A 26276-nucleotide genomic window follows, 5' to 3' on the forward strand; every position below is an offset into this window, starting at 1 on the left:
CGCCTGGAGTCAGCAGACACCGCCCCTGCATCTGAGTCCCACCTCGAACCCTTCCAGATCAAACTGGATTTTGCTCCTATGAATAACACATTCTGAGTGGACATACATATATGAAGACACATGTGACCGTACTGTGAGCAGCGTTCTGTTTTGGAAATGAAGATATATCATGGTCTTTGAAAGATTGCCCATTGGATTGTGTTGAACCCTACGAGAAATCTGAGTCGAGCGTCCAGTTTCTCACCAATGCAGCGATTTGTGAATTTATGCAGAGGGGCAGGGAGGGCATCTGAGCATGTGTATGTGTTTTGTGTTGATGTGGGGTGATGGCGTTAGGTGTGTGTGTGTGTGTGTGTGTGTGTGTGTGTGTGTGTGTGTGTGTGTGTGTGTGTGTGTGTGTGTGTGTGTGTGTGTGTGTGTGTGTGTGTGCATGCATGCTGGCGTGCTTAGTACCATCATACCACCATACTATCAAGACATAATACTAAAGACAATCTAATTGAACATGAATTACAAATTAGCAACCATGAAACCTTGCCTTAGATAAGGTCAGCTACTATGAGGATGTTCAAACAACTGATTTAAAAGAAAAATGACAGCTGTGAATCCATTAAACAGCTGGATGACAAAGCTACCACTGTCATGCAGTTAGTTACAAAAAACCCATGCCATTCAAGAAGCGCGCACACACACACATGCACACACACACGCACACACAAACACAAGCGGGGGCATTAGTTACCATGGTAACCACTATGAAGCGCTGCGATTCTCTCCCTCCCCTCCCCCCATCCTCTGTCCTGATTGGTGGGCTCTGAGAAGACTGGCGAGATGTGACAACGGCTGCTGATCCCATCATGCCTTGTTGCAGGAAGCAGGACGATCTTGTGGGCAGCAGAGTGGATGCCGGTAAAGGAATGCGTTAGTAAACGGTGGGTGTGCAGGTGCTGCTGAAGGAGGGATGGCTGATGTTGTCTATGACTCAGAAATACGCTGCTCTCTGGGTGAGTCCTCTCTGTGTTGGGTTTTGTTAGGCACTCTTATGCTCTTCTCTGTTCTATTTGTTTTGGTCTCTTGAGTTTGTTGTATTTTCGTCCGTTTTGCTGTTCTTTTCTCTTCTGCTCTCATCTTGTATTGTCTTTAATCAGCCCAGCTCATCTCTTCTTGTCCATATGACAAAACTGATTTGGAAATCCTTGCAGACTGTTTAAACAGACACAATAGGCTACAGTGTGTTGATCATACACCAAACTAACAACCAGCAATTTATACAATACACTCCTTATCGGTGAGTGCTACTAAGGTAGCATATGGCCACTGACTTGGATTGATTCATGCAGAAGGAGGCTGCTGGTATATTTAAAGTGGTAGTGTAGTAATCCTGTCACACGTGTCTGGTTGATAGTCTAATTTACATTCTGAAAAGATATCACAAATGGCTCCTTTTGGTATTGAGGACATTTCGTTTTACCACTGTTCTTGTCCTCATATTATTAATATGGAGAAAAAAAACAAACATTCTGTTTGGACCTGACCTGTTGTGTCAAAGTGGGGAATTATAAGGGCTACTTTGTTGGAAGTCAAATGTGTGTGTACCCCCCCCCCCCCCCACACACACACACAAACACACCATGTCTCCCTTTACTTGTTGGGACCCCTCATTAATAATAATAATAATAATAATTCTATTTATATAACACTCTTCTAAAACAATGCCACAAAGTGCTTCACAAAACAAATAAAACCAGACAAGGTAAAAAGAAGAGTAAGACCAAACAAGTAAAAGTAAAAACAAAAACAGCATAGATAAGAACAAATATCAAACATTTGTAAAATCTTATTTGTAAAAGCCCATTGACTACATTCATTCCATAGCCCTTAATCCTAACCGTCATAACTACTTACCAACCTTAACCCTTACCCTAACCTTAACCTAATCCCAATTCTAACCTTAACCCTAAACCCAAGTCTGAACCCTGAAATAGACCCTTTCCTCATGAGGCCCCATAAAATGTCCCTACAAGGTAGGGGGTTTCAGGTTTTTCTATCCTAATGGGGGCATTTGTGTGTGTGTGTGTGTGTGTGTGTGTGTGTGTGTGGGTGTGTGTTTCTATCCTCATCAGGACAGAAACACACACACACACACACACACACACAAAAAGCTATCTGTTTTGGTTTGTATACTATGCTACAAATGTATTTCAATTGCAAACTGTGTTTGACAGATTGAGCGAGAGAGAGAGGGAGAGGGGGGGGCTAACTGCCATGTTTTCATGCTGACATGAAATAGGATGCCAGTCAACCAACTATGTCGCCACACACAGGCAGTTGGGCGAGCAAACAATGTACTGTAACCACACACACACACACACACACACACACACACACACACACACAAAGCTATCTCTGCTTTGGTTTGTATACTATGCTACAAATGTAATTCAATTGCAAACTGTGTGTTTGACAGATTGGGGGGGGGCTAACTGCCATGTTTTCATACTGACATGAAATAGGATGCCAGTCAACCAACTATGTTGCCACACACAGGCAGTTGGGCGAGTACACAATGTAATGTAACCACACACACAGACACACACACACACACACACACACACACATCATAAATGATGTATGTGTACAACAAAAGTAAAGACCAAAAAATAGTCCTGCATATACCCAAAATATCAAATATAAACATGCACACAATAAAGTACAAACACAAAAATTTACACTTATGCACAGTTACACACACAAGAACACACAGCCAAGGCTCTGCCACAACGAGAGAAGTTAATTATAATTTTAAAAACGTTCAACTATTTCTGAAGATGGTGCCAAACAGAAATGAAATGATAACTCTGGCTCCTGCCATGTGACTATATTGGCCTTTGGCTTGAGGATTTGTCTGAGGCGCTAAGTGTTTGTCCAATGGAGAGGCCTCACCTAGCCATCAAATTACTCTTCAGCAAAGGAACCACAGAAATGAGAGGCCAATTCTAGTGAAAAACATTAATTTTGTTTTTTATAAACACAACTTATTTCATCCCACTCCTTATCAAAATGTAATAACGGTCATGTAACTGTACTGCAACATACAAGCATCCATTTACCTTCTTGTTTCTGTAATTCAACTCGTTAAATAGTCAAGTTCTGACTGAGTTCTTGGCCCAACACAGTTAACAGTTCTTGGGTAAGAGTTAGTCCGGTGTCTGTTTCCAGAACCACCGTTGGATCTATAGGGTCAACTTTATAATTGCAAAGGATTTAGTGCAACTATCCCTCGTCTTTTCAAGCGGCAACATGAAGAAATGTTGGTGTTTGAGGAGGCTTATCGTAGTATATTAATGATCGCTGATGTTAAACGTTCAGTGGTGAGCAAAACCACCAAGTCAACTCCATGCAGTGTAAATTACAAATTACATCATCTAGAACCCACTGTTTAACTTGCACACATGCTGTATGTGTTGCTACAAGGAGGTCCACTACTTGATATATAAATATGAAACCGCCCTAATTTACCCAATAACTGCAACTTTGACATAAAGGGAAAACTGTAGACTGATTTACTGGCTAAGGATGCATGCTGTAGCCATTTTGTATAACAGAGCTATCGAACTAAAATAATTCATTATACGGTAGTGCTTGACTTGTGTTAAACAGGCAGTTAACCTGAGCTTGAGAAAACACAGGAGATATTAGTTTACACCTGCTAGTGGTGCCAAAGCAGACAGACAGGAACATGAACCACTCTGCTGCACCAGGACCAAAGTTGACAGAACTGAATATATTAAAACCTATACGTGGATATTGCGCAATGTTAATTTTATCTTATTTTATTTAGTAAGTAGTACCCGTTGTCCTGCAATGTACCAACATTTCGAGACTAATGCTATGATTTACCATGCTTAAAAGGTCTATCCCCCACTCACTTTATTACACAGCAAAGAAAAAAAAACTGCAAAGTTGTTGACCGGTAAGTATGCTCCCAAAGAAAGATAGCAATGACTCTTTGTTTATTGTACTTGATGAAGTAGCTATATCTATTATCTACTATCTAGGCCACTCAATCTAATAGGATGTATTTAAATTGTGTGGCATACTGATATATGAACCCGTGTTCTGTTTTAGTTTGCAAACAGGTTCACAGGCATAGGCGAGAGAAACACTCCAGCAGGGTAAATGGCCAAAGCCTTGTCATTCAGTAAAATATTGACTTGGTTTACCCTCTTGCCCTGATCGGCGTTAGATTGCCCAAGGGAGATCACTTTAGCAAAAACAAGCACACACTCACACACACACACACACACACACACACACACACACACACACACACACACACACACACACACACACAAACACATGTGGAAATGCAAAACCTTCACATTAACTTTAAAAGTGTCAAAAGGTCCCGCCCACTAGCCATTCAGCCAATAGGAATCAGTCTGAGTTGGACTCCAGAGGCCGTGCTTATCTTTATATTTATTCTGCATTGTAAAACCTAACATCTTCCTTTCTGACTGCTCACATGACAGAGAAGAGACAGACAAAGAGAATGAAAGGAAAAGATAGCGAGACGAAGATTGCCACTGGTTGAGCACAAGTGAGAAGTTGAGCCACTGACAAACCAACGGTTGAATCTTGGCAGGGATGCCATGTGAAGAAAGAAGTGGAGAGAGGTGGCACAATCAAGATATATCAGGGTGACAGTGTTGTAATTACTTGACGTCTGGTCAGCCCTGTACCACTGACTGTGTAGGTGAGTATATTTCATTTTTTATTGGAAAATTATTTCCTAATCACTGGATCAGAACAAAAAAAAAAAACAAAAAAAACAAAAAAAAAACCCCAACACAAATGTGTGGGTTGAAAAAGTACTTTGGGACTTGTAAATTTGGCACTCGGTCTGAGATGAACTGCTGTAAAACCGATAGCAAAGTTTATTTTTGATTTACAATATTCTGTTTTTCAGTGGCAATTTATAATCCACACTCATGCCTTTTTTTTTGTTAGTCTAGATTTCAATAATCCTCTGAATCTTCCTCAAATCTTTTGTTCCCAGAATCAATACCTACCACAATCTTAATTTGAAACTTGAAGAATGTTCCTCACCATCTCTTTAGCGAGCATACTGATTTTGATTTGGGTCATGGAGCGAACATGATCATGTTGATGAAGAGCATTTGTCATAAGGTCATACCAGTCTGGGTCATACCATATCTTTATTGGTCTGTTTTATGAGCCAAATTTGCAGTTCTGCTTGCACAATATATCCAGGCTCAATGCACCAATAACTTTGACACAACATGAACATGTGGAACCTAGACTGTTTATGTGTACAGACTGTTGGGGCCAGTTGTCCCCACAAACTTTAAAGGTCTATATAGGCATACAGGTAGCATAGCGGTCTATTCCGTTGCCTATCAACACAGGGATCGCCGGTTCGAATCCCCATGTTACCTTCGGCTTGGTCGGGTGTCCCTATAGACACAATTGGCCGTGTCTGCAGGTGGGAAGCTGGATGTGGGTATGTGTCCTGGTTGCTGCAATAGCAACTCCTCTGGTCTGTCGGGGTGCCTGTTCGGGGGGGAATAGGGTGGTCCTGCCATGCGTTATGCCCCCCTGGCAAAACTCCTCACTGTCAGGTGAAAAGAAGCAGCTGGCAACTCCACATGTATCGGAGGAGGCATGTGGTAGTCTGCTGCCCTCCCCGGATCGGCAGAGGGGGTGGTGTAGCGACCGGGATGGCTTGGAAGAGTGAGGTAATTAGCCAGATACAATTGGGGAGAAAAAGCCAAAAAATTTAAAAAAAAGGTCTACTATAATGTCCCTACCAATATTTTATAGCATATGAAGAAAGCATTGGCCACTAGTTAATAATTAATAGAGGCTGTGTTTAGTCAAATAAATAATGTTTGGGTTGATATAAGATCATAGTTTTGACTTATTCTCAATCAAGTTTGGCTTCTATCAGATCGTGTACCATCTTCTTGTATGCTTGAGTGGACAATCAATTCAGTTTTGCATAAATATTGAGGGAAAAAACAAATGTTCTCTCTAAGATATAATAATATCTACAATATTGAAAATGGCTGTGTAAATGAAATATGTAAAAACAGAGAATTCGTTGAAATTTTATTTCTCATAAAAATATAATTTTGTTTACACAAAAAAAAGGTGAAGATATGAATGCAGTCTGAATTTGTGTGGTGTTGTCCCATCAATTTTCCAGCCAAACCTTTGATTAAATGCCCAAGTCGGGCATCGGGTGGCGTGGTGGTCTATTCCGTTGCCTACCAACATGGGGATCGGCGGTTCGAATCTCTGTGTTACCTCCGGCTTGGCCGGGCGTCCCTACAGACACAATTGGCCGTGTCTACAGGTGGGAAGCCGGATGTGGGTATGTGTCCTGGTCGCTGCACTAGTGCCTCCTCTGGTCATTTGGGGCACCTGTTCAGGGGGGAAGGGCAACTGGAGGGAATAGCGTGATCTTCCCATGCGCGACATCCCCCTGGCGAAACTCCTCACTGTCAGGTGAAAAGAAGCCGGCGGCAACTCCGCATGTTTCGAAGGAGGCATGTGGTAGTCTGCAGCCTGCAGAGGGGATGGAACAGCGACCGGGACGGCTCGGAAGAGTGGGGTAATTGGCCATGTACTATTGGAGAGGAAAAAGGGGGGAAATCCAAAAAAATAATAATAATAATTTAAAAAAATGCCCAAGTCACCAGAAAAAGGTGAATAAATGGGCAGTATGCTCAGCCCCAACACACCATTTAAACGTGACTAGATCACGAGTAAGCATTAAGGTCATTCCTTAGTAGGGGTGGGGTGTCTTCAAGTCAAATGATGAGAGAGCAAGAACATTGATTTGACACAGTTGCAGTGACAGACATAAATTTAATTGATTGTTGTCTGTGCCTTTTCAGGCAGACATAATTAAATAGCACATTTTCCTTCGTAAAGGACTGTGATGTGAGCCCCGCGGTGTTCAGCGATCGGGTGTATTTGTTACTTTCTACTTTAAAGGAAACCCATGTGTAGAAGGAGGAATTACCAAAACTGTCTCATGTTTCAAGTACATTGTGTCAGCGTAAAGAGTCTCTGAATTAAACCCTGTCTTGTGTGTCAGACAAATAGAGCATTTGTTTTATGTGATGTTGCACTGTAAAACCAGATGGCCCCATACTTCCTGTATTCACGTGTTATTTTCCCCTGCTCCTTTGTGTGTCCCACCCGTAAATAGAGGTGAGATCCATAGGGAAATACTAAATCTCAATAGTGTTCTTGTGTCTAATTTATACGGTATCATGTGTGACATGTGTGACAAATTCAGTTCAGTTCACTTCAAAACTAATTTCTTGCAAGGGCAATTTAGCTTGGAGACAAAATTCAAGAAAAAACATGTTGAATGATCACAATGTTTTAATGTTCAACAATTGAAAAATGTTATATACAATATCAATAAGGGACTTACTTTTTCAGCCCCCAGTGAGTGGGAAGGGGTGTATGTTGACAGTTTTACCACAGGAAGCCAAAACCACACAGCATGCCAGTGTAATGTGGTTATGATGTAGTGATTATGATAAGACATCAGTCTTTTATGGTTTCTGGGGCACCATTATATCTGCTGGGACAGCAGCTACTAAGAACCAAGTCTGGAATAAGACCTACTACTCTGTCCCTGTGGTTCTTAAAATAGGGTCAAGGGTCTAACAGCAGGCTTTCAGGTAGCTCGAGGAGTTTCCCTGCAAAATCAAATATTTAATTGCACTATAATCTAAATCACAAGACATAATCCCAATTAACAAACAGATAACAATGACTTGTTTAGGCAAAACTTTCATCTATACTCTTATATTGTCTCCATATACTCAATTTTGAATTTTCAGGAATCAGGAACAGGAATCAGGAACACTTTTGTCATTTCACTTCATGTACTTGCGTACATGAAATGGCCGTTTCCCCCAGCCCACAGCAGTACAACACAAAGACAAAAACACATCCAAAAACTCCAAGAACACATATCCAAACTAACACATTTAAACTAAACAAAAAAATCCCTGTCCAAGGGAACAAACTCCAGCCAGGATGACTGTTGGAACCACCGGTCTGCATGGGTTAGTAGTCAGCTTAGCCCACCTCGCTTCTGCGTCCTGTCAGACCGCCTTTGGTGTTTCCTTCTTGGGTGCTGCTCCAGGCAGGGGCCACGGTCCGCAGGCCCACCAGATGAAGCAGACCAAGCTCTCCCAGCCGATCTAGCGCCAGCTCTCCCTGCCAGACACCCTCGACACACCTCTCTGCACTCCTCACGACAACATCAAACACACCACAGTCAACACCAGGTGAGGCCACCGCCAGACTGCCCTCGGTGTTATTGGAACTGCGGGCTGCATGGGCTAGCAGTTAAGTTAGCCTGCTGTACTCTCCCAGCTGATCCAGCGCCAGCTCTCCCAGCCATCAAACGAAGACAAAACTTAGACGCAGACGTGGACAAAGACACTTCATGGATGGTACTGGGTGAGGCCGCCATAAATGTGAATTCGCGCTGCCATCTTCTGACACCGGCGCTGGGTGAGGTCGCTGCAAACACGAATTCGTGCAGCCATCTTTCCACACCGGAAGCTGAATTTTACACATATCATTAATACATTGTGTTTAATAGGATTATCTGGGACACAAGCTTTTCAGATGTTCTCTTTGTTAATTCGTTTATATATTTGGGATTATTCCACCATGCTTTGCTTGAAAACAATACAAAGGCTTAGACTTTGCCAACACACAGCCATCTTCTGGGCTTTAAACAGGCATCTCTTATTTAAATTCTCATTATCCTAATTAAGGTTTTGTAGAGGGGCTCAAGCAGGAGTCGTGACAACTTTCTCTTTTGGCTACACAACGTGCACCATTTATTCCTTCCACCATTACAACAACAAAAACCCGCGCAGCGGAAGTGTATCACTGCAAACCCGAACTGAGAAAACAGCAGCTGTAAACCAATGTTCCTACTAGCTCAATAAGGGGAATTATGTATCCCCATAACCACTACAGTTTAGCAAATACTAGTTGTTCTGAATGAGCCAGGGGCAGATTTTCTGGGGGTGCAGGGGGTACTGTTACACCCGGGCGCACAGCTTGTAGCACCTGCTTCACAAGGCAAATGAAATGCTTGACGGGGAAGCAAGTTGTGCAATGCATGAGTACAGTACCTAGTGAGATGCAGGAGAAGCCTGGCCTTGAGTCACCCCAGAGTGCCTAGACCCTCCACGCTCCACCAGCCCCACCCTAAGTCAGGAAATCAGAATATCACTGGAACAAGTGGAACAAGTGGCCTGCTGCCAACAAGGAGAGATAGTGGCTCCAGTTTGATGAGTATGTGGACCTAGCACTTGAAGCTACAGCCAGGGAGGATGATGACCAGAAGGTATGGGCAATGTGTACAATGATCATCAGCATTGTTGCTGAAAGGTTTGGCACAAAGGAGCAGTGGCTAACAAGAGGTGCAGGGGGGCTGAACTGATGGCAAGTGAAGACCAGCCAGCTATGGCAGGAGCTTAGACTACTAGGATGACAGTACAAGAAGGCAAGGGAGGAGGAAAAGGTTGGTCTAGCAGAGTCCCGCAACATCGTGAGGAAAAAGCTCACCACCCTCAGTCAAGCTGAATGGCATAGGAGGAGGGGTAGGTAGGGAGAGGGCCAGGAGATGCACTGCCTTCATTGCAAATCCCTTCGGATTCACCAAGAAGATCCTCGGCAGATGTGAAGTGGCCAACTTTCCTGCACTCAGGAGGAGGTTGACAAGTACCTCAGTACCACCACCTACAATGTCAGTGCAAGGGAGCAAGACCTTGGGCCATGTAGTGCCTTGATAACCACCAGAACCCACCTCGGGGTTTAACATCAAGGAGCCCATCCTGAAAAAGGTCAAGGAGGTCATCAGCGCTGCTAGAACCAGCTCAGCAGCTGTTCCAAGTGGAGTGCCATATATTGTCTACAAGAGGTGCCCCAGATTCTTGCAGCGAATATGGAAAACTATAAAGGTCATCTGGAAGAGGGGGAAGGTGGTCCAGTAGTACAGATGTGTGGAGGGTGTCCGGATTCCCAAGGAGGAGAGCTCAAGCACCATCAAGAAGTTCAGGTCCATCTCACTTAGTGTTGAAGGCAAAGTATTTTTCAGTACTGTTGCCTGATGCATGACAGAATTCCTCCTGAAGAATGCATACATCAACACTTCGTTCAGAAGGGGGGGGGGATCCCGAAGGTACCAGGATGTATTGAGCACACAGGAGTGGTCACTCAACTGATCCAGGAGGGCAAAGGAGAACTGGCTTTGGCTTAACCTTGCCAGTGCTTACGGGTCAATGCCCCATAAGTTGGTGGAAATCTCACTCGACCGATACCATGTTCCAAGCAAGATCGGGGACCACATTCTGGACTATTACAGCTGCTTCAGTTTGAGAGTCACCTCTTCCACATCAACATCAGCATGGCATCTGCTGGAAAAGGGTATCATCACTGGATAAACCACTTCAGTGATCTAGTTTGCCTTGGCCATGCACATGCTGGTCAAGTCAGCGGAGGTGGAGTGCAAAGGCTCCCTCACCAAGTCAGGCGGTGGATCAGTTGTGGATCAAGTGATCCGTGGACCACACTACTTAGACACAAGTTGGGGCCTGATCATCCCCAGCTGGGTTGCCTGGGTGAGGGTGTCTTAAGTTGGAAGACCCGAAACACCTGATGATCCTAGGATACATCACTGATGATGTGTCTAAGCTGCATCAAGAGTTGTGTATCAAAACCAACTAGTTAATTAATTGATTTAGATCAGAATAATAAAATTTTGCACACTTATATAAACAACCCATTTTAATAATTTTAGTATAATGTCATTTTAAGGTGACTTTTTTCAGATAAATGTGGTTTATTTTAATTTAGTGTAAACGAGTTGGTGCAATTTGCCTTGCTTTACTACATTTTGTAAATTCAACTCACAATGTCACCAAATACCTAAGAAAGTCATTGTCTGTTTCTTTCAACTGTAGTCTTCACTGCAATAAGATCAGGGAGACTGCAATAGGTGTGCAAGGAATGTAGGTTCAGTATAATGTGTTTGGGTTGGTGATGTAAGTGTTTTCAAATGATCTTTATCAGCGTTTTTATGATGAGATGCCATATTGGTATGAAGTGCATTAAACACAATATCAATGTGTTTGAATTGCTATATTGGCATTTTTTTCAGGGACTATGAACCCATTAAGACTATTTAGTGTCCACTAAAGGTTTTTCCACATCTGAGCATAGATGGGTTGTCAATGATTTCTCTGTCCCCTATGCCTCTGCAGGTACTGTTACCATTGTCAATGTATGAATGCAGTCTGTCTAATATTGGACTGAATGTGGAAAAATTATAAGCTGCAGTGACTTTTTATGGGCAATGTTTACTACTGAGTTAGTCATTCAATGGTGAAAATAAAGTAAACCATAGATCAAACTGAGCCATAGAACACTTTCTCCAACACTGATTTGTGCAGAATCTTTATATTTTACAAGTATGCTATAAAGGACTGATTAAAGCCAGTAGATTTCCTAATTCAATGACTTTACTAATTTTCCTGACACTTTTGGCCCTGGAACATTTTTAAAATACAACGTGTACTGAAACAATTGTGAAAAATCCTTAGAGAAAAATGGCTGCAGCAGGAAAGCAAGGAATGAAAAGTAATACTAATTCCAAACTTTTTTTTTTTTACTTACAGTACTAGCATTATTCTTGTAGCTCATGGAGAATAATCTTTTGTTCTGAAAGTGAAATTCTGATAAACTGTGATTTTAGTGGCAAACAAGATTGAAAGCAATGGTGCAACCTCGGGCTTGGCCAGGCGTCCCTACAGACACAATTGGCTGTGTCTGCGGGTGAGATGCCAGATGGGTCCTGGTCGCTGCACTAATGCCTCCTCTGGTTGGTCGAGGTGCCTGTTCAGGGGGGAGGGGGAACTGGGGGGAATAGCGCTATGTCCCCCTGGCGAAACTCCTTACTGTTAGGTGAAAAGAAGCGGCTGGCAACTCCACATGTATCGGAGGAGGCATGCGGTAGTCTGCAGCCCTCCCCAGATCGACAGAGGGGGTGGAGCAGTGACTGGGATGGCTCGGAATAGTGAGGTAGTTAGCCAAATGCAATTGGGGAGAAAAAGGGGGGGGGAATCCCACCTCAATAAATAAATCAAATGGTGCAGATGAAATAAAGGATATGAACAGAACTTTTTTATTGCCAATTTTGAAACTTTAAACACAAGGTTATAGTTGCTATAAGTTTAGTTTGCTTAAGTTACAAACCCCAATTCCAATGAAGTTGGGACGTTGTGTAAAACGTAAATAAAAACAGAATACAATGATTTGCAAATCCTTTTCCATCTATACTCAATTGAATACACTACAAAGACAAGATATTTAATGTTCAAACTGATAAACTTCATTGTTTTTTTGCAAATATTCACTCATTTTGAGTTTGATGCCTGCAACACGTTCCAAATAAGCTGGGACAGGGGCATGTTTACCACTGTGTTACATCACCTTTCCTTTTAACAACACTCAATAAGTGTTTGGGAACTGAGGACACTAATTGTTGAAGCTTTGTAGGTGGAATTCTTTCCCATACCTGCTTGATGTACAACTTCAGTTGCTCAACAGTCCGGGGTCTCCGTTGTCGTATTTTGCGCTTCATAATGCACCACACATTTTCAATGGGAGACAGGTCTGGACTGCAGGCAGGCCAGTCTCGTACCCGCACTCTTTTACTACGAAGCCACGCTGTTGTAACATGTGCAGAATGTGGCTTGGCATTGTCTTGCTGAAATAAGCAGGGACGTCCCTGAAAAAGACGTCGCTTGGATGGCAGCATATGTTGCTCCAAAACCTGTATGTACCTTTCAGCATTAATGGTGCCTTCACAGATGTGCAAGTTACCCATGATGCCATGGGCACTAACACCCCCCCATACCATCACAGATGCTGGCTTTTGAACTTTGCGCTGATAACAATCTGGATGGTCCTTTTCCTCTTTAGCCCGGAGGACACGACATCCATGATTTCCAAAAACAATTTGAAATGTGGACTCGTCAGACCACAGCACACTTTTCCACTTTGCGTCAGTCCACCTCAGATGAGCTCGGGCCCAGAGAAGCCGGCGGCGTTTCTGGGTGTTGTTGATATATGGCTTTCGCTTTGCATGGGAGAGTTTTAACTTGCACGTGTAGATGTAGCGACAAACTGTGTTAACTGACGATGGTTTTCCGAAGTGTTCCTGAGCCCAGGTGGTAATATCCTTTACAGAATGATGTCGGTTTTTAATGCAGTGCCGCCTGAGGGGTCGAAGGTCACGGGCATTCAGTGTTGGTTTTCGGCCTTGCTGCTTACGTGCAGAGATTTCTCCGGATTCTCTGAATCTTTTGATGATATTATGGACTGTAGATGATGAAATCCCTAAAGTCCTTGCGATTGTACATTGAGAAACATTGTTCTTAAACTGTTGGACTATTTGCTCACGCAGTTGTTCACAAAGTGGTGAACCTCGCCCCATCCTTGCTTGTGAACGACTGAGCCTTTCGGGGATGCTCCTTTTATACCCAATCATGACACTCCCCTGTTTCCAGTTAACCTGTTCACCTGTGGAATGTTCCAAACAGGTGTTTTTTGAGCATTCCTCAACTTTCCCAGTCTTTTGTTGCCCCTGTCCCAGCTTCTTCGGAACGTGTTGCAGGCATCAAATTCAAAATGAGTGAATATTTGCAAAAAACAATAAAGTTTATCAGTTTGAACATTAAATATCTTATCTTTGTAGTGTACTCAATTGAATATAGGTCAAAAAGGATTTGCAAATCATTGCATTCTTTTTTTATTCACGTTTTACACAACATCCCAACTTCATTGGAATTGGGGTTTGTATTTCATGTTCTGCCCTGCTTTTGGGAATCGTTTGATAGGGAAAGCTGTAGATACAAATAGTGCTATATCTAATGGGGCTAATTTCACACATTTTATTTTACTTTGTAAGGTTACTGTATCCAATGACCAACGGTTTTATGGCTACTAGTGACTTGTACTGGGTTTATGTATCTAACGCTATCTCTTGTCCTCTCTGTCTCACTCTCCATCTTTCATTTTCTATCTTTGTCTTACTACCCGTCTGTCCATCTGATCATCTAGGAGCACAGCTGACCACTTTGGCCTCAACCCTTAACTGCACGACCACTACCTCCTCAAGGTCATGGATGCGGGTACCAAGGACATAGAAAACCCCCCACCCCTTCCACTTATCCTGGAACGTCGCATCCGCAAGAGGCGACCTCCACTTTCTATCCTGAGATCCAGGGTGAAACAGGAGGTGGCATGCTCCACACCTAGGGTTCGAAGCCTCTTTTCTGGGTTCTTTCCTGTGGTGCGTTGGCTGCCAAAGTACAAGCTCCAACAGTATGTGTGGGGGGATGTGATGTCTGGGCTGATCGTGGGGATCATCCTGGTACCCCAGGCAATAGCCTACTGTTTGCTGGCTGGAGTGGAGCCAATCTATGGCTTGTATACTTCATTCTTCGCCAACATTATCTATTTCTTCATGGGGACATCCAAGCACGTTTCTGTTGGAATCTTCAGCCTCATGAGCCTTATGATTGGTCAGGTAATGAATCAGCAGGGTAAAAACTGTTTGTTGTTTTGTTTAACTATGTAGGTAAATTAGAAGTGAAACAAATCTGTGTCATGTGACATTACCCAGAACAGCAGTCTCTTTTCCCAACATGCCTCCATTGTCACGGTTGCTCCCGGTTCCAGCCACTCCAGCCCTAGTGTCTACGTCTCATGTCTCGTCCTGCTCTGACAACACCATCCCAGTCCTGAGTCCTGTCCACTTTTCCTCGGTTCCCATTTGCCCCAAAACTGTTGTTGATTATTCAACCAAGTTTCTGCATAAATCTGTTTGGCTGTTTAGCTTGTTCATTGTCAGAGTGTTCCACGTCTGTACCATGTCACCTCTACGTTACCATGTCTCTACCAATTTACCACCATATTACCATGTTTCTACCATGTTATCACCATGTTACCATGTCTCTACCATGTTCTCGTCATGTGTGTTCCTGATAAACTCATGTTTCCTACCAGTAAACCTTTTGTTTCACTTCTTACTATGTCTACATTTGGGTCCTCAATTCCTGCTCAGAACGCTCTGACCATTCCTGGACCCAGCGGACACCACTCCTACTGTACCAGTGACAATCATACTGCCTAAATTAATCAGAATGTATTAAGATTACTTTTCTATCACTGATGGGTTTTTTTTTTCCATTGCCTCCAGGTAGTTGATAGGGAAGTGTATCTGGCAGGTTTTGACCTGAACGAGGACTCCGGAATCAGCGCAAACAGCCTTGACATCTTGAATGGCACACAGGGCACCAACCTCTCAGCAACGGAAATGGGGAGCATGGGCATTGAATGTGGCAAGGAATGTTATGCCATTAATATAGCAGCTGCCGTCACTTTTCTCGCTGGTATCTACCAGGTACAGAATCATTTGGTTGGTATTAAATGCTGCATGCCATTCAATAAAAAAAAAAAAGAAAGAAAAGAAAAAAGAATTTCTACTATTCTACCAGGACTGATGCAATGGGGCAGCCCCTTGAAGTTTAAATTTCATCCTGGAGCGTCCGGGTAGCATAATGGTCTATTCCGTTGCCTACCAACACAGTGATTGCCAGTGTGAATCCCTCTGTTACCTCCGGCTTGGTTGGGCATCCCTACAGATGCAACTGGCCGTGTCTGCAGGTGGAAAGCCGGATGTGGGTATGTGTCTTGGTCACTGCACTAGCAACTCCTCTGGTTGGTTGGGACGCCTGTTCGGGGGGGAGGGGGAACTGGGGGGAATAGCGTGATCCTCCCATGCGCTACGTCCCTCTGTTGAAACTCCTCACTGTCAGGTGAAAAGAAGCAGCTGGCTATTCCACATGTATCAGAGGAGGCATGTGGTAGTCTGCAGCCCTCTCCGGATTGGCAGAGGGGGTGGGGCAGCAACCGTGATGGCTCAAAAGAGTGGTGTAATTGGCTGGATACAATTAGGGAGAAAAGTGAGGGGGGGGAGAAAAAAAGAAAAAAAATCATTCTGGGAAGTCAGGTCAAGCAATATTTCTTAATCCCAACTTTTCTGAGATATAGTTGTCTGATGTCACGGGACAGGAAGACATATATTGCAATTACATTGGTAATTAGCAATTATAGGTAATTAGAGAAATTATAAAGATGAATTTATTATTATTATTAATCATTTATTGAAAAAATTTTATTGAAATATCAATAAAATATTATTGCATCCCATTCCAAGGGGATGGGATGACGCATAGGTCTTGGGCCAGATCCAAATGAAGGACATTGTTGCTAGGTCAGAGATTTTACTGTATGTATTCTATCTGACCAAGACACAAGGATGCTTCCTTGAAGGATTTAAACACCGTACATATGAATAATCACCTCCTCATTGTCCCATCAACAGTTCTGCGAGAAATACAGCGAACCATAACACAGTCAACCCCCCCAAAAAAAATCAACTGCAATTCATTTTGAAATATGGTGACAATTGTTAAATATAAAAGTGGCATGTCAAAGTGTAACCAACTGTTGTTTGAATTACTCTTTCTCTTCTTCCCCTACCTCGTCATCCTGGGGTCAAGGTGATGATGGCGATTTTTAGATTAGGGTTCGTTTCAGTCTACCTTTCGGCCCCCATGCTGGACGGATTTGCCACAGGAGCTTCATTCACTATCCTGACTGTCCAGGCGAAGTACCTGCTAGGGCTGAAGATTCCTCGTCACCAGGGCTATGGGACAGTGGTTGTCACCTGGATTAATATTCTTTCCAGCATTCACAAGACCAATATCTGCGACCTCATCACCAGCGCCATCTGCATCACTATACTAGGTAATAACAATAATAATGCATCCATCCATTCAAACTCAAATCCATTCAACTCATAATCCATTTCAGGATCATAGGGGACTGGAGTCTAGTCCAGATGGAAGTCAAGGAGACACCATAGACAGGTTGCCAGTCACCAAATCAAGCTACGTTTACACCACAGGTCTTGATGCCCTATTCCAATTTTTTGCCTATTTCCAATTTTTTGGACATGTGCTTATGCCATAACTCTTTGGTTTGCACTTGAAACAACCCACATGCGTGAGCCTTCATGGGAGTTTGGTCACCGATGCAGACGTTAACAACCGCACACGTAAACCATGTAATTCAAAATGCGACAAGTGTGTGAGTGTAACATTTTGAATTATGTACAATTTGTAATGACTTGAAAAATCTGATCTGTGTGGTTCCATGAGAGTTGCATTAGCATATATTAGAATCCATCTATCCATCCATTATCCAAACCGCTTATCCTGCTCTCAGGGTCCTATCTGATTTAATTCCACATATGATAGTGGGCAAATTAGAAAATCTGAAAATATCCGATTCCATGTGCTTTACTCCTGGTTACTCAGTCATAATACAAATCCAATCTTTGCCACATGTAAGCAAAATCAGAATTGGGTCAGTTGTACCAGGCAGTCTAAACATATTCCTACACACAATCACTCACACACCAATGAATAATTATAATGGACAATATAAATTCTCTGATTCCCCAAAAAGAGGAGACGTATTTGAAAATGGAGAGAACTTGCAAATTCTACTCCAGAATAAGGCCTGGCATTGAACCGAAGGACCTCTTTACACATGTTCAGAAATTGCTCATAAATTGTATGTAACCTAAGTCTCTGTTCATGAGACTTATCCTTGATTTCAGTTAATAATAAATTAAAATTAAAGCAGATCACTCCTAGAGATTTTAAAATTATCATCAGGAACCTTGAGGACGACACCAATAAGACCTGTCTCTCCCCCACTGAGCCAGCCTCAACTTTTTTTTTTTTAATATAGTTTCTTAAAGGGAAATTTCACCGATGGATTTGTGTATGTGTAATAAGTACTGATGAGTAATGTAGTTGATTGAAGGAATAAAGTCCTCACTGTGTACTATATTGATGGAGAAATCAGGGTTTTCCCACTCACAGAGTCTCTCCCACGGTGCCATACCAGAATGCATTGCACGTAAACGTCTGTATTGTCATCCATAAAATACTCTGTGCTAGAGTTGTGGGGCATCATTTGAACGTAGCTTAGCCGAGAGCATAAAGATGTATTTTTTAAACAGTGTCTTTAGAGTAGATTAGTGTTAAAAACCCTGCTAGGCTGTAGTTTTTAGTCTTTCTGGCCCCAAACTCGTGTCACAATATGCCACTTGGTGGTTGGGGGGGGTTCGGTTTCACTACCACCCCAAAGATGCAGAAACAATTGGGAACAACTGCAGGCGTTTGTCATGTCCTATCCCTGTTGCAGATAGGCAGAGACAAGGTTGAAAATCGGTGAATTATCCCTTTAACTGCACCACTTACAGTAGGGCTACTGCACATTTTTATGGACTGTACCGTTTTAACTTTCTTAAACCACTGTGCAATGCTTCGATGTTATTCCTCTGAAACATGTTTGTTACTGAAGCTGTGATTTCTTTAGCTGGGTCTAGGCTGGGTTAAGCAAGAACTAGATTTGAAAAAAAGTTTACAGCTTATGTGTAAAAATATATTTACTTCGCCAAAAAAAGAAGAAAAAAATGAAAATGGGAAAATAAAAATTGACAGTCTCACTTAAAGTGTTGACAAATGTTTGACTGCTGTTTGAGACCGATTCCTCCTAGACAGAATAAGTGCCTTTAAGAAATGCTATTCAACTTGTTAAAATGCAATGCACACTTTATGTTCCAACATACATTGTGTATGCATCTATGATGCCACGAGCTGAGTCCTGTCCACTCAGCTTGTGGCGTCATGTAAAAATGCTGACCTGGTTTTCTTTGCATTTTTAAACACACTGAAATACAAATGTGAGGATTTGGGTTTTCTTGAATGAGATGCAGTGTTTCATGCCCTTTTGAAATCTAATCCAAATCTTTGAATACAATTCCTGTAGCTACTGCCTTTTGCTCTCCCAGCACTATACAGGTGACACAACTGAATGCCGAGCATGTCAATTTATCTCTCTGTGATTAGTATTGTATTTCTCAAAAGACTGGACATTTTGTCTGAATTTCAGTGTATAGTCAATGTTCTGTTTGATAGAGCCTGTCAATTTTCATATACAGAGCACCAATCTAAAATTAATCCCTTATATTAAATCCTTCATCAAAGTTGCTGGAAAGGAGATTCAGGACCGCTACAAGGCTCGTCTGAAGATCCCCTTGCCGACTGAGCTGATAGTTGTGGCAGGAGCAACCCTCATTAGCCATTTTGGGGACCTTCACAGCCATTACGAGTCTAGTGTCTCCGGTCACATCCCCACTGGGTTTATGCCACCGACAGTACCCAGTTTTGGCCTCATGCCACGAGTGGCACTGGATGCAATTCCTTTAGCCATCATAAGGTATTGCATATCCAATTTGTTCCTCTATGTTTGTGCATGTGAGATATGGTTGTAAGTTCGGTTAAGAAATTGTGAGGTCCGGGTGACGCAGTGGTCTATTCCGTTGCCGACCAACACAGGGATCACTGGTTCGAGTCCCCATGTTTCCTCTGGCTTCGTCGGGCATCCCTACAGACACAACTGGCCATGTCTGCGGGTGAGAAGCCGGATGTATGTGTCCTGGTCGCTGCACTAGCGCCTTGTCTGGTTGGTCGGGGCGCCTGTTCAGGGGGGGAGGGGGAACTGAAGGGGAATAGCGTGATCCTCCCATGTGCTACATCCCCCTAGTGAAACTTCTCACTGTCAGGTGAAAAGAAGCGGCTGGCAACTCCACATGCATCGGAAGAGGCATGTGGTAGTCTGCAGCCCCCCCCCCCCCCCCCCCGATCGGCAAAGACAGTGGATCAGCGACCGGGATGGCTTAGAAGAGTGGGGTAACTGGCCAAGTACAATTAGGGAGAAAATTGGGGAACCCCCCCCCCCAAAAGAAAAAAAATTGTGAGGTTTGTTTACATATTCTCAACATTTATAAATGCATGTTAACATCTTTTTTCGTTAATGTATAATTCCATCTTTATGAGAAATTTTTAACATGTTCATTTTCTTTATAAGGAGTGCATTTATATTATTCAGAGAATGCTAGGCTTCTTCTCTTTGTATCCTTTGTGTCTTCTTGAAATAGGCTAGCTGATTTATACAGCAGGCCAGAGAGGACGAATCGTAAACAAATAATTGTAAAAGTCCTTTCCAGGCTGCCACTCTCTTCTTGTTATGCAAAATTATTTTGATCCTTCACTTAAGTCTACAAGAAATTAAAATATATAATGAGAAAGGCAAATTTTCTATTATTAACTCATACATGGCTAAATGGCATTTAACATTATTTGTAGAACAGAATGGAAAAATTAGTAATGGAGACAGAAATATTTTGATGTCATAAAAATATTGCTGGGGAGATTACAGAAGACCCCTAATGAACCTTTGTGCTCTATTAGGGTCAAAATGATTTGTTTTATATATAACCACTATTAACCAGCAATTGAGATGATGGTAAATAAGTTTTACAACTGTTTTGATATAAAATCCAGGTGGTCTAGGTCAATGTAGCTGGTGAACAGTTCATCCATTGCTAATTTGTCAGCAGAACATGAGGGGTGAATTGGGTTCACCTGTTTTGTTTTTGTTCAGTTTTGCCTTCACAGTGTCTCTGTCAGAGATGTTTGCTAAGAAGAATGGCTATACGGTGCGTCCAAACCAGGAAATGCTAGCCATCGGCTTCTGCAACATAATCCCTTCCTTCTTCCATTGTTTCACCACCAGTGCAGCGCTGGCTAAAACCATGGTGAAGGAGTCAACAGGTTGCCAGACACAGGTAAAATGAAAGATTATAAAACGTTTTTTTTTTCTCACTCAATTATTGATAGGTTAATTTTACATTATGTCAAGCCAGCAGGGTGGGCTATTTGTGGTAGGCTTTAAATTGAGAACAGGAGAATGACACAGTCCTGAGTTTCAAACACAACTATGGATATCATAACAGATACAAAAGATGAGGGGAAGACATAAAAATAACTTCTGCATGTTTAGTAATGCAGGAGTAGGAGACCTATTGTACAGATAAGAAAATGTGTAAAAATTACAGGGAGGGCTTAGAAAAGGCAAAGCACTTACCACTTTTCAGCCTTCGCCTTTTAAACCAGACTTACTATGTTGCTCAACATTCTCACTGGGATTTAATGAGGCCCAGTAAGCCAGGCCAAAAGGACAATCATTTAAGCTTTCAAAAACCATGATAGAACTAATTTCTGTGTTCAAAATATTGAATATTTCCTTTCATTGACCTCCAAAGAGGAGACACAAATAACTAAAATTTAAACTTTATAAAAATTAGTTCAAATGCGAATCAACTGCATTTCCTTCAGCTGCCCCCCCCCCCGCATGCAGTATATAAAGACTACATCATAAAAAATGTTAACAAGTACTATGCTCAACACAGGGATTACTCGTTTGAATCCCAGTGTTACCTCCGGGTTGGTCAGGTGTCCCTACAGACACAATTGGCCATGTCTACAGGTGGGAAGCCGGATGTAGGTATGTGTCCTGGTTGCTGCACTAGCACCTCCTCTGGTCGGTCGGGGCACCTGTTCAGGGGGAGTGGGAACTGGGGGGAATAGTGTGATCCGCCCATGCACCATGTCCCCCTGGCGAAACTCCTAACTGTCAGGTGAAAAGAAGCAGCTGGCGACTCCACATGTATTAGAAGAGGCGTGTGGTAGTCTGCAGCCCTCTCCGGATCGGTGTGATTGGGGAGAAAAAGGTGGGGGAGAACCCCCCCCCAAAAAAAAACAACCCCCCCAAAAAAAACGTACCATGTGCAGATCTATTTGAATCCTGACCTCTGTTGATCAGAAATATGAATAGCAATAAATAAAAGTAAACAAGACAAGGAAAGCGGCTACACTGCATGCTTGCCAACATCTGTCTTTTTTTTTTTGAGTGCCCTCATTGGGTATATTTTGCTACAATCACTGCATAGTTTCTCAAGGACTGTGAGTGCTAGCCAACAATTTGGCTAACATGGGAGGCAGGGTGTTAAACAACAAAAACAACTTTGCAAGCCCAACTGCTTTGTTTCTGAATGCAGAAATCTGCGGAAGTGTGTGTCTGTGTATGTGTGTGTGTGTGGGGGGGGGTGATGAGTCTTTACCTCTGATAAAGTGTCTATTTTATCATGCTTCAGGGTAGCCAAGATATTGCACACAGCCCCCCCTTTATAGGTTGACCGGCATCACAAACCACTGGTGAAAAAAAAAGAAAAAAAAAGAAGCTTCCATTGCACTTTTATTGCAAGTCGCAACCCTCTTTATCGTCATGTCATCGTTTCCACAAGTGAGCTTAAAAATGGAACAATAGAATAATGGAACAATAGAAAAGATAGCAAGGAGTGGATCTTATTCAGGTAAAGCCTCTATACTATGGCATAGTGATGTGAAGTCTAGGCAGAGCCAGTCTACAGACAATCTGCCCACTTCCTATTAATCCTACACGCTCCCCCTTCCACAGTAGGGGGAGCATGTGAGTGAGTGAGTCCTCAATGAATGGGAGTCAATGAAATAAACAGCTAAAATCATTTATTGACATTGTTTCTGGTGAATAATGTCACGACTTTCTTTCGCTTGTGGGAATTTCAGTGACGTATCATAGCTAAACATTATTGAAAACAACGTCTTCTCGATTTTCTACAGCAATGGCTCATTTTGGAGTAAACTGCAAGCATATAGGTCAGGTGAATTGGCTGTACTAAATTGTCCCTAGGTGTGTGTGTGTGTGTGTGTGTGTTTGTGTGTGGGCCCTGTGATGGTCTGGCAGCCTGTTCAGGGTGTCTCCCTTCCTGCTGCCCAATGACTGCTGGGATAGGCTCCAGCATCCCCGTGACCCTGAGTAAGGATAAGCGGTTTGGATAATGGATGGATGGATGGATGGATGGATGAATGCTTGCATTGCTGCTACTGTGTGTTGATTGGTTGGTAAGCTGACACGAAGAGTTACAACCAGTTACGACAAAACAACTTTGCTTACTGGTAGCTCCAGAGAGTTGGCTGTGGAGACATGGCCAGGACTGGCATGGAAGAATCAGCCATAAAGTAGCTTGCTCTGACGTCACCAGACCAGTGCATAAAGGAAATGACAAAACCCTAAAAACTGTTTTTAAAAAAATGCCATGGAAATAAGAAAGCAATTTTAAGATATTCCATGTGTTCGTTTGTGTTGGAAAAAGAAATAAAATAGTCAGTGACAATTAACCTTTTTGTGCAAATGCTCCATAGACCCCCATTCATTTTTGGATCGCACAATCACCCCTTAGTTCTAATTACAACCCGGAAGTGTTCAGAGACAGGGAGTTCTCCATATCTAAAACTTCTCTGGTCTATGCCCGCCCCCAACAATTCTGACTGGTTTAAGAAATACAAACAACCTAAAACGGTTTCTTTTCACCTACTCCAAAAAGATGATGGATTCTGGTTCCATCAGATTTTTCTCCCGCGGTGACACTGCTAAAACGTAGCTTGGAGATAGGTCTGGCAGCACAAGATCTATCAAGTAAGGTGATAATGTCTGTGCTTGAAAACTGGAAAATTTTAGCAGTAAGGGTGTACATTTCCATGTCTTTTTTGCAAGAACTTCTTATAATATGATTGCACTATAAAGTTTTCTTTTTCTCTTTCTTTCCATCTTACGATCAGGTATCCAGTCTGGTGAGCGCTGTAGTTGTCCTTCTTGTACTCCTCTTCTTTGCTCCTTTCTTCTACGCCCTTCAGAAGTGTGTCCTTGCCAGCATAATCATTGTCAGTCTCAGGGGAGCACTGAGGAAGTTCCGGGATGTTCCGGCCAAATGGCATACAAGTAGAATTGATGCCATAGTTTGGATGGTTACCATGGCAGCCACTGCTCTGATAAGCGTTGAACTAGGCCTCTTGGTGGGAGTTTTCTTTTCAATGCTCTGTATTGTCTTTCTGACACAGAAACCTAAGGTAAGTTAAAATTCAGAGGTCCATGTACCTTTCTGTCTGTTAATATCTATCTATCTATCTATCTATCTATCTATCTATCTATCTATCTATCTATCTATCTATCTATCTATCTATCTATCTATCTATCTATCTATCTATCTATCTATCTATCTATCTATCTATCTATCTATCTATCTATCTATCTATCTATCTATCTATCTATCTATCTATCTATCTATCTATCTATCTATCTATCTATCTATATATCTATATCTCTCTCTCTATGTATAGATATATATAATGGCTGGACTAACCTGCCAGGGGGCCACCTACCAACCTGACGGATTGTCCACTGTCTGTACATTGTGTACGAACACAGAGTGGACATCGGCCCCTCTGAAGTCCCCTTTAATTTCAGTTGATATTGTGCTTAAATGGTGCATAGTCCCAAACAAACTAGCATTTAGTTGAAGTACTACCACAAGCCAATTGACACACGGTAAACTTGTGGCCTTTGGGGCCCCAAAGGTCTTTACCTGGTGGGTAATCCAACCTTCATCTATCTGTGTCTATTTGTCTGTCTGTCTTTCTGTTGTCCATCTGGATATAACAAAAATGTTTTGGAGTCTACGCAAATGTACAAACCCCAATTCCAATGAAGTTGGGACGTTGTGTAAAACGTAAATAAAAACATAATACAATGATTTGCAAATCCTTTTCGACCTATATTCAATTGAATACACTACAAAGACAAGATATTTAATGTTCAAACTGATAAGCTTTATTGTTTTTTTGTAAATATTCACTCATTTTGAATTTCAAAAAGGATTTGCAAATCATTGTATTCTGTTTTTATTCACGTTTTACACAACGTCCCAACTTCATTGGAATTGGGGTTTGTAATTAACATATGTAGCACCTCAGGGATGTTAAATAATTTTTCAGTGTGGATTTTGTGAATAGGAAATATCATGACAAATGCTAATCACTATATTGCAAAGCAAGTTTTGTTTTTCATCTTTCAAATAACTGAAAAAAACGTCTCGTTCAACCTTAACTGTAAGGTCTCTCTCCTGGGCCGGGTCAACGACACTACGGTTTATGAGGACCTGGAAGAGTATGAGAACCTAATACCACCTGCACGGGTTCACATCTTCCAATTCCAAGCTCCTCTCTACTACGCCAACAAAGACTCCTTCCTCAAATCCCTCTACAAATCAGTCAAGGTGGAGCCCTTCTTGGAGTTGACCAAGAGAAGAAAGGCAGACAAGATAAAAGCCAAAGAGATGAAAACAGATAAAACCAATGGAGAGGTTGTTTTAGGACTAGTTGAGAGGGAATTGGATTTCCATACAATTGTTCTAGACTGTTCAACCATTCCTTTTATAGACTCAACTGGTGTGGCCACTATTGAAAGTTTGATCAAGGACTACAAAGAGGTTGGGGTGAGCATTCTACTTGCTAGCTGTAATACTTCTGTCATTGATAATCTGAGGAGAGGGTCATTTTTCAGGAAGAATGACAAAGACATTGAAAACATTCTGTTCTATACCGTCCATGCTGCAGTTCTTCATGCTAATACTAGGGCAGCGGCAGTGGAACACATGATGAATAAAGAATTTACTGTAAAAGAACTGAAAGAATAACAAATTGAATTTGAGAGAAAAGATGCAAAGCTGAAACCCCCAAGACACCAAGGTTCATTCTTATCTGCAAGTTCAAGACAAGGGAGGAGGGTGAAACCTAATGAGCCTCATCTGAATCCCTGGTGCTAAAACAAATGCAGGAACAAAAATCAGTGATTCTACCTTTGTTGTTTCCTGCTACCTTTCAGGACATTGTGTCAGACTACTGCTCTTATCTGCTTAGTTATGGATATATTTTGCTCTCATCAACATAGACCTCCTCACAGGTGCTGGAATGAAAAACAAAAATTGATATAAAGAGAAAGCCACCTCACTGTTTTGTTGTTTTCTGAAGTACTAGATATAAACTGTACAAAGACAGTATAGTATCAACTTGATTTCTTTATACATGCTCAATAATCGAGGTAAGAAAATCACAGAAAGTTGAATCAGTTCATCTGGACATAACGGTTATTGAGAGACAAACATTTCATCACTCATCTAAGTGCCCTCTTCAGTCTCAACTGACTGCAGGTATCCCCACCCTTGTAGACACAGTGGCATAACGACTGAAAACAAGGATCAGTTTCATATGCAAACTGCC

The 26276-nt window shown here is 42.2% G+C and overlaps 1 protein-coding gene across 1 annotated transcript; it reads left to right on the plus strand.

Annotated features, from left to right (window-relative positions):
- The first annotated feature begins 4659 nt into the window (after positions 1-4659).
- Positions 4660-26276, plus strand: slc26a1 (solute carrier family 26 member 1). Its single transcript, XM_056285087.1, has 8 exons — positions 4660-4756; positions 14197-14665; positions 15338-15541; positions 16704-16950; positions 19266-19497; positions 20725-20908; positions 23781-24068; positions 25112-26276. Exons 2-8 carry the CDS (start codon positions 14258-14260, stop codon positions 25691-25693), a joined length of 2145 nt encoding a protein of 714 aa, XP_056141062.1. The 5' UTR covers positions 4660-4756; positions 14197-14257; the 3' UTR covers positions 25694-26276.

This window comes from Lampris incognitus, chromosome 8 (genome assembly GCF_029633865.1).
Source record: "Lampris incognitus isolate fLamInc1 chromosome 8, fLamInc1.hap2, whole genome shotgun sequence".
NCBI classification, from domain to species: Eukaryota; Metazoa; Chordata; class Actinopteri; order Lampriformes; family Lampridae; genus Lampris; species Lampris incognitus.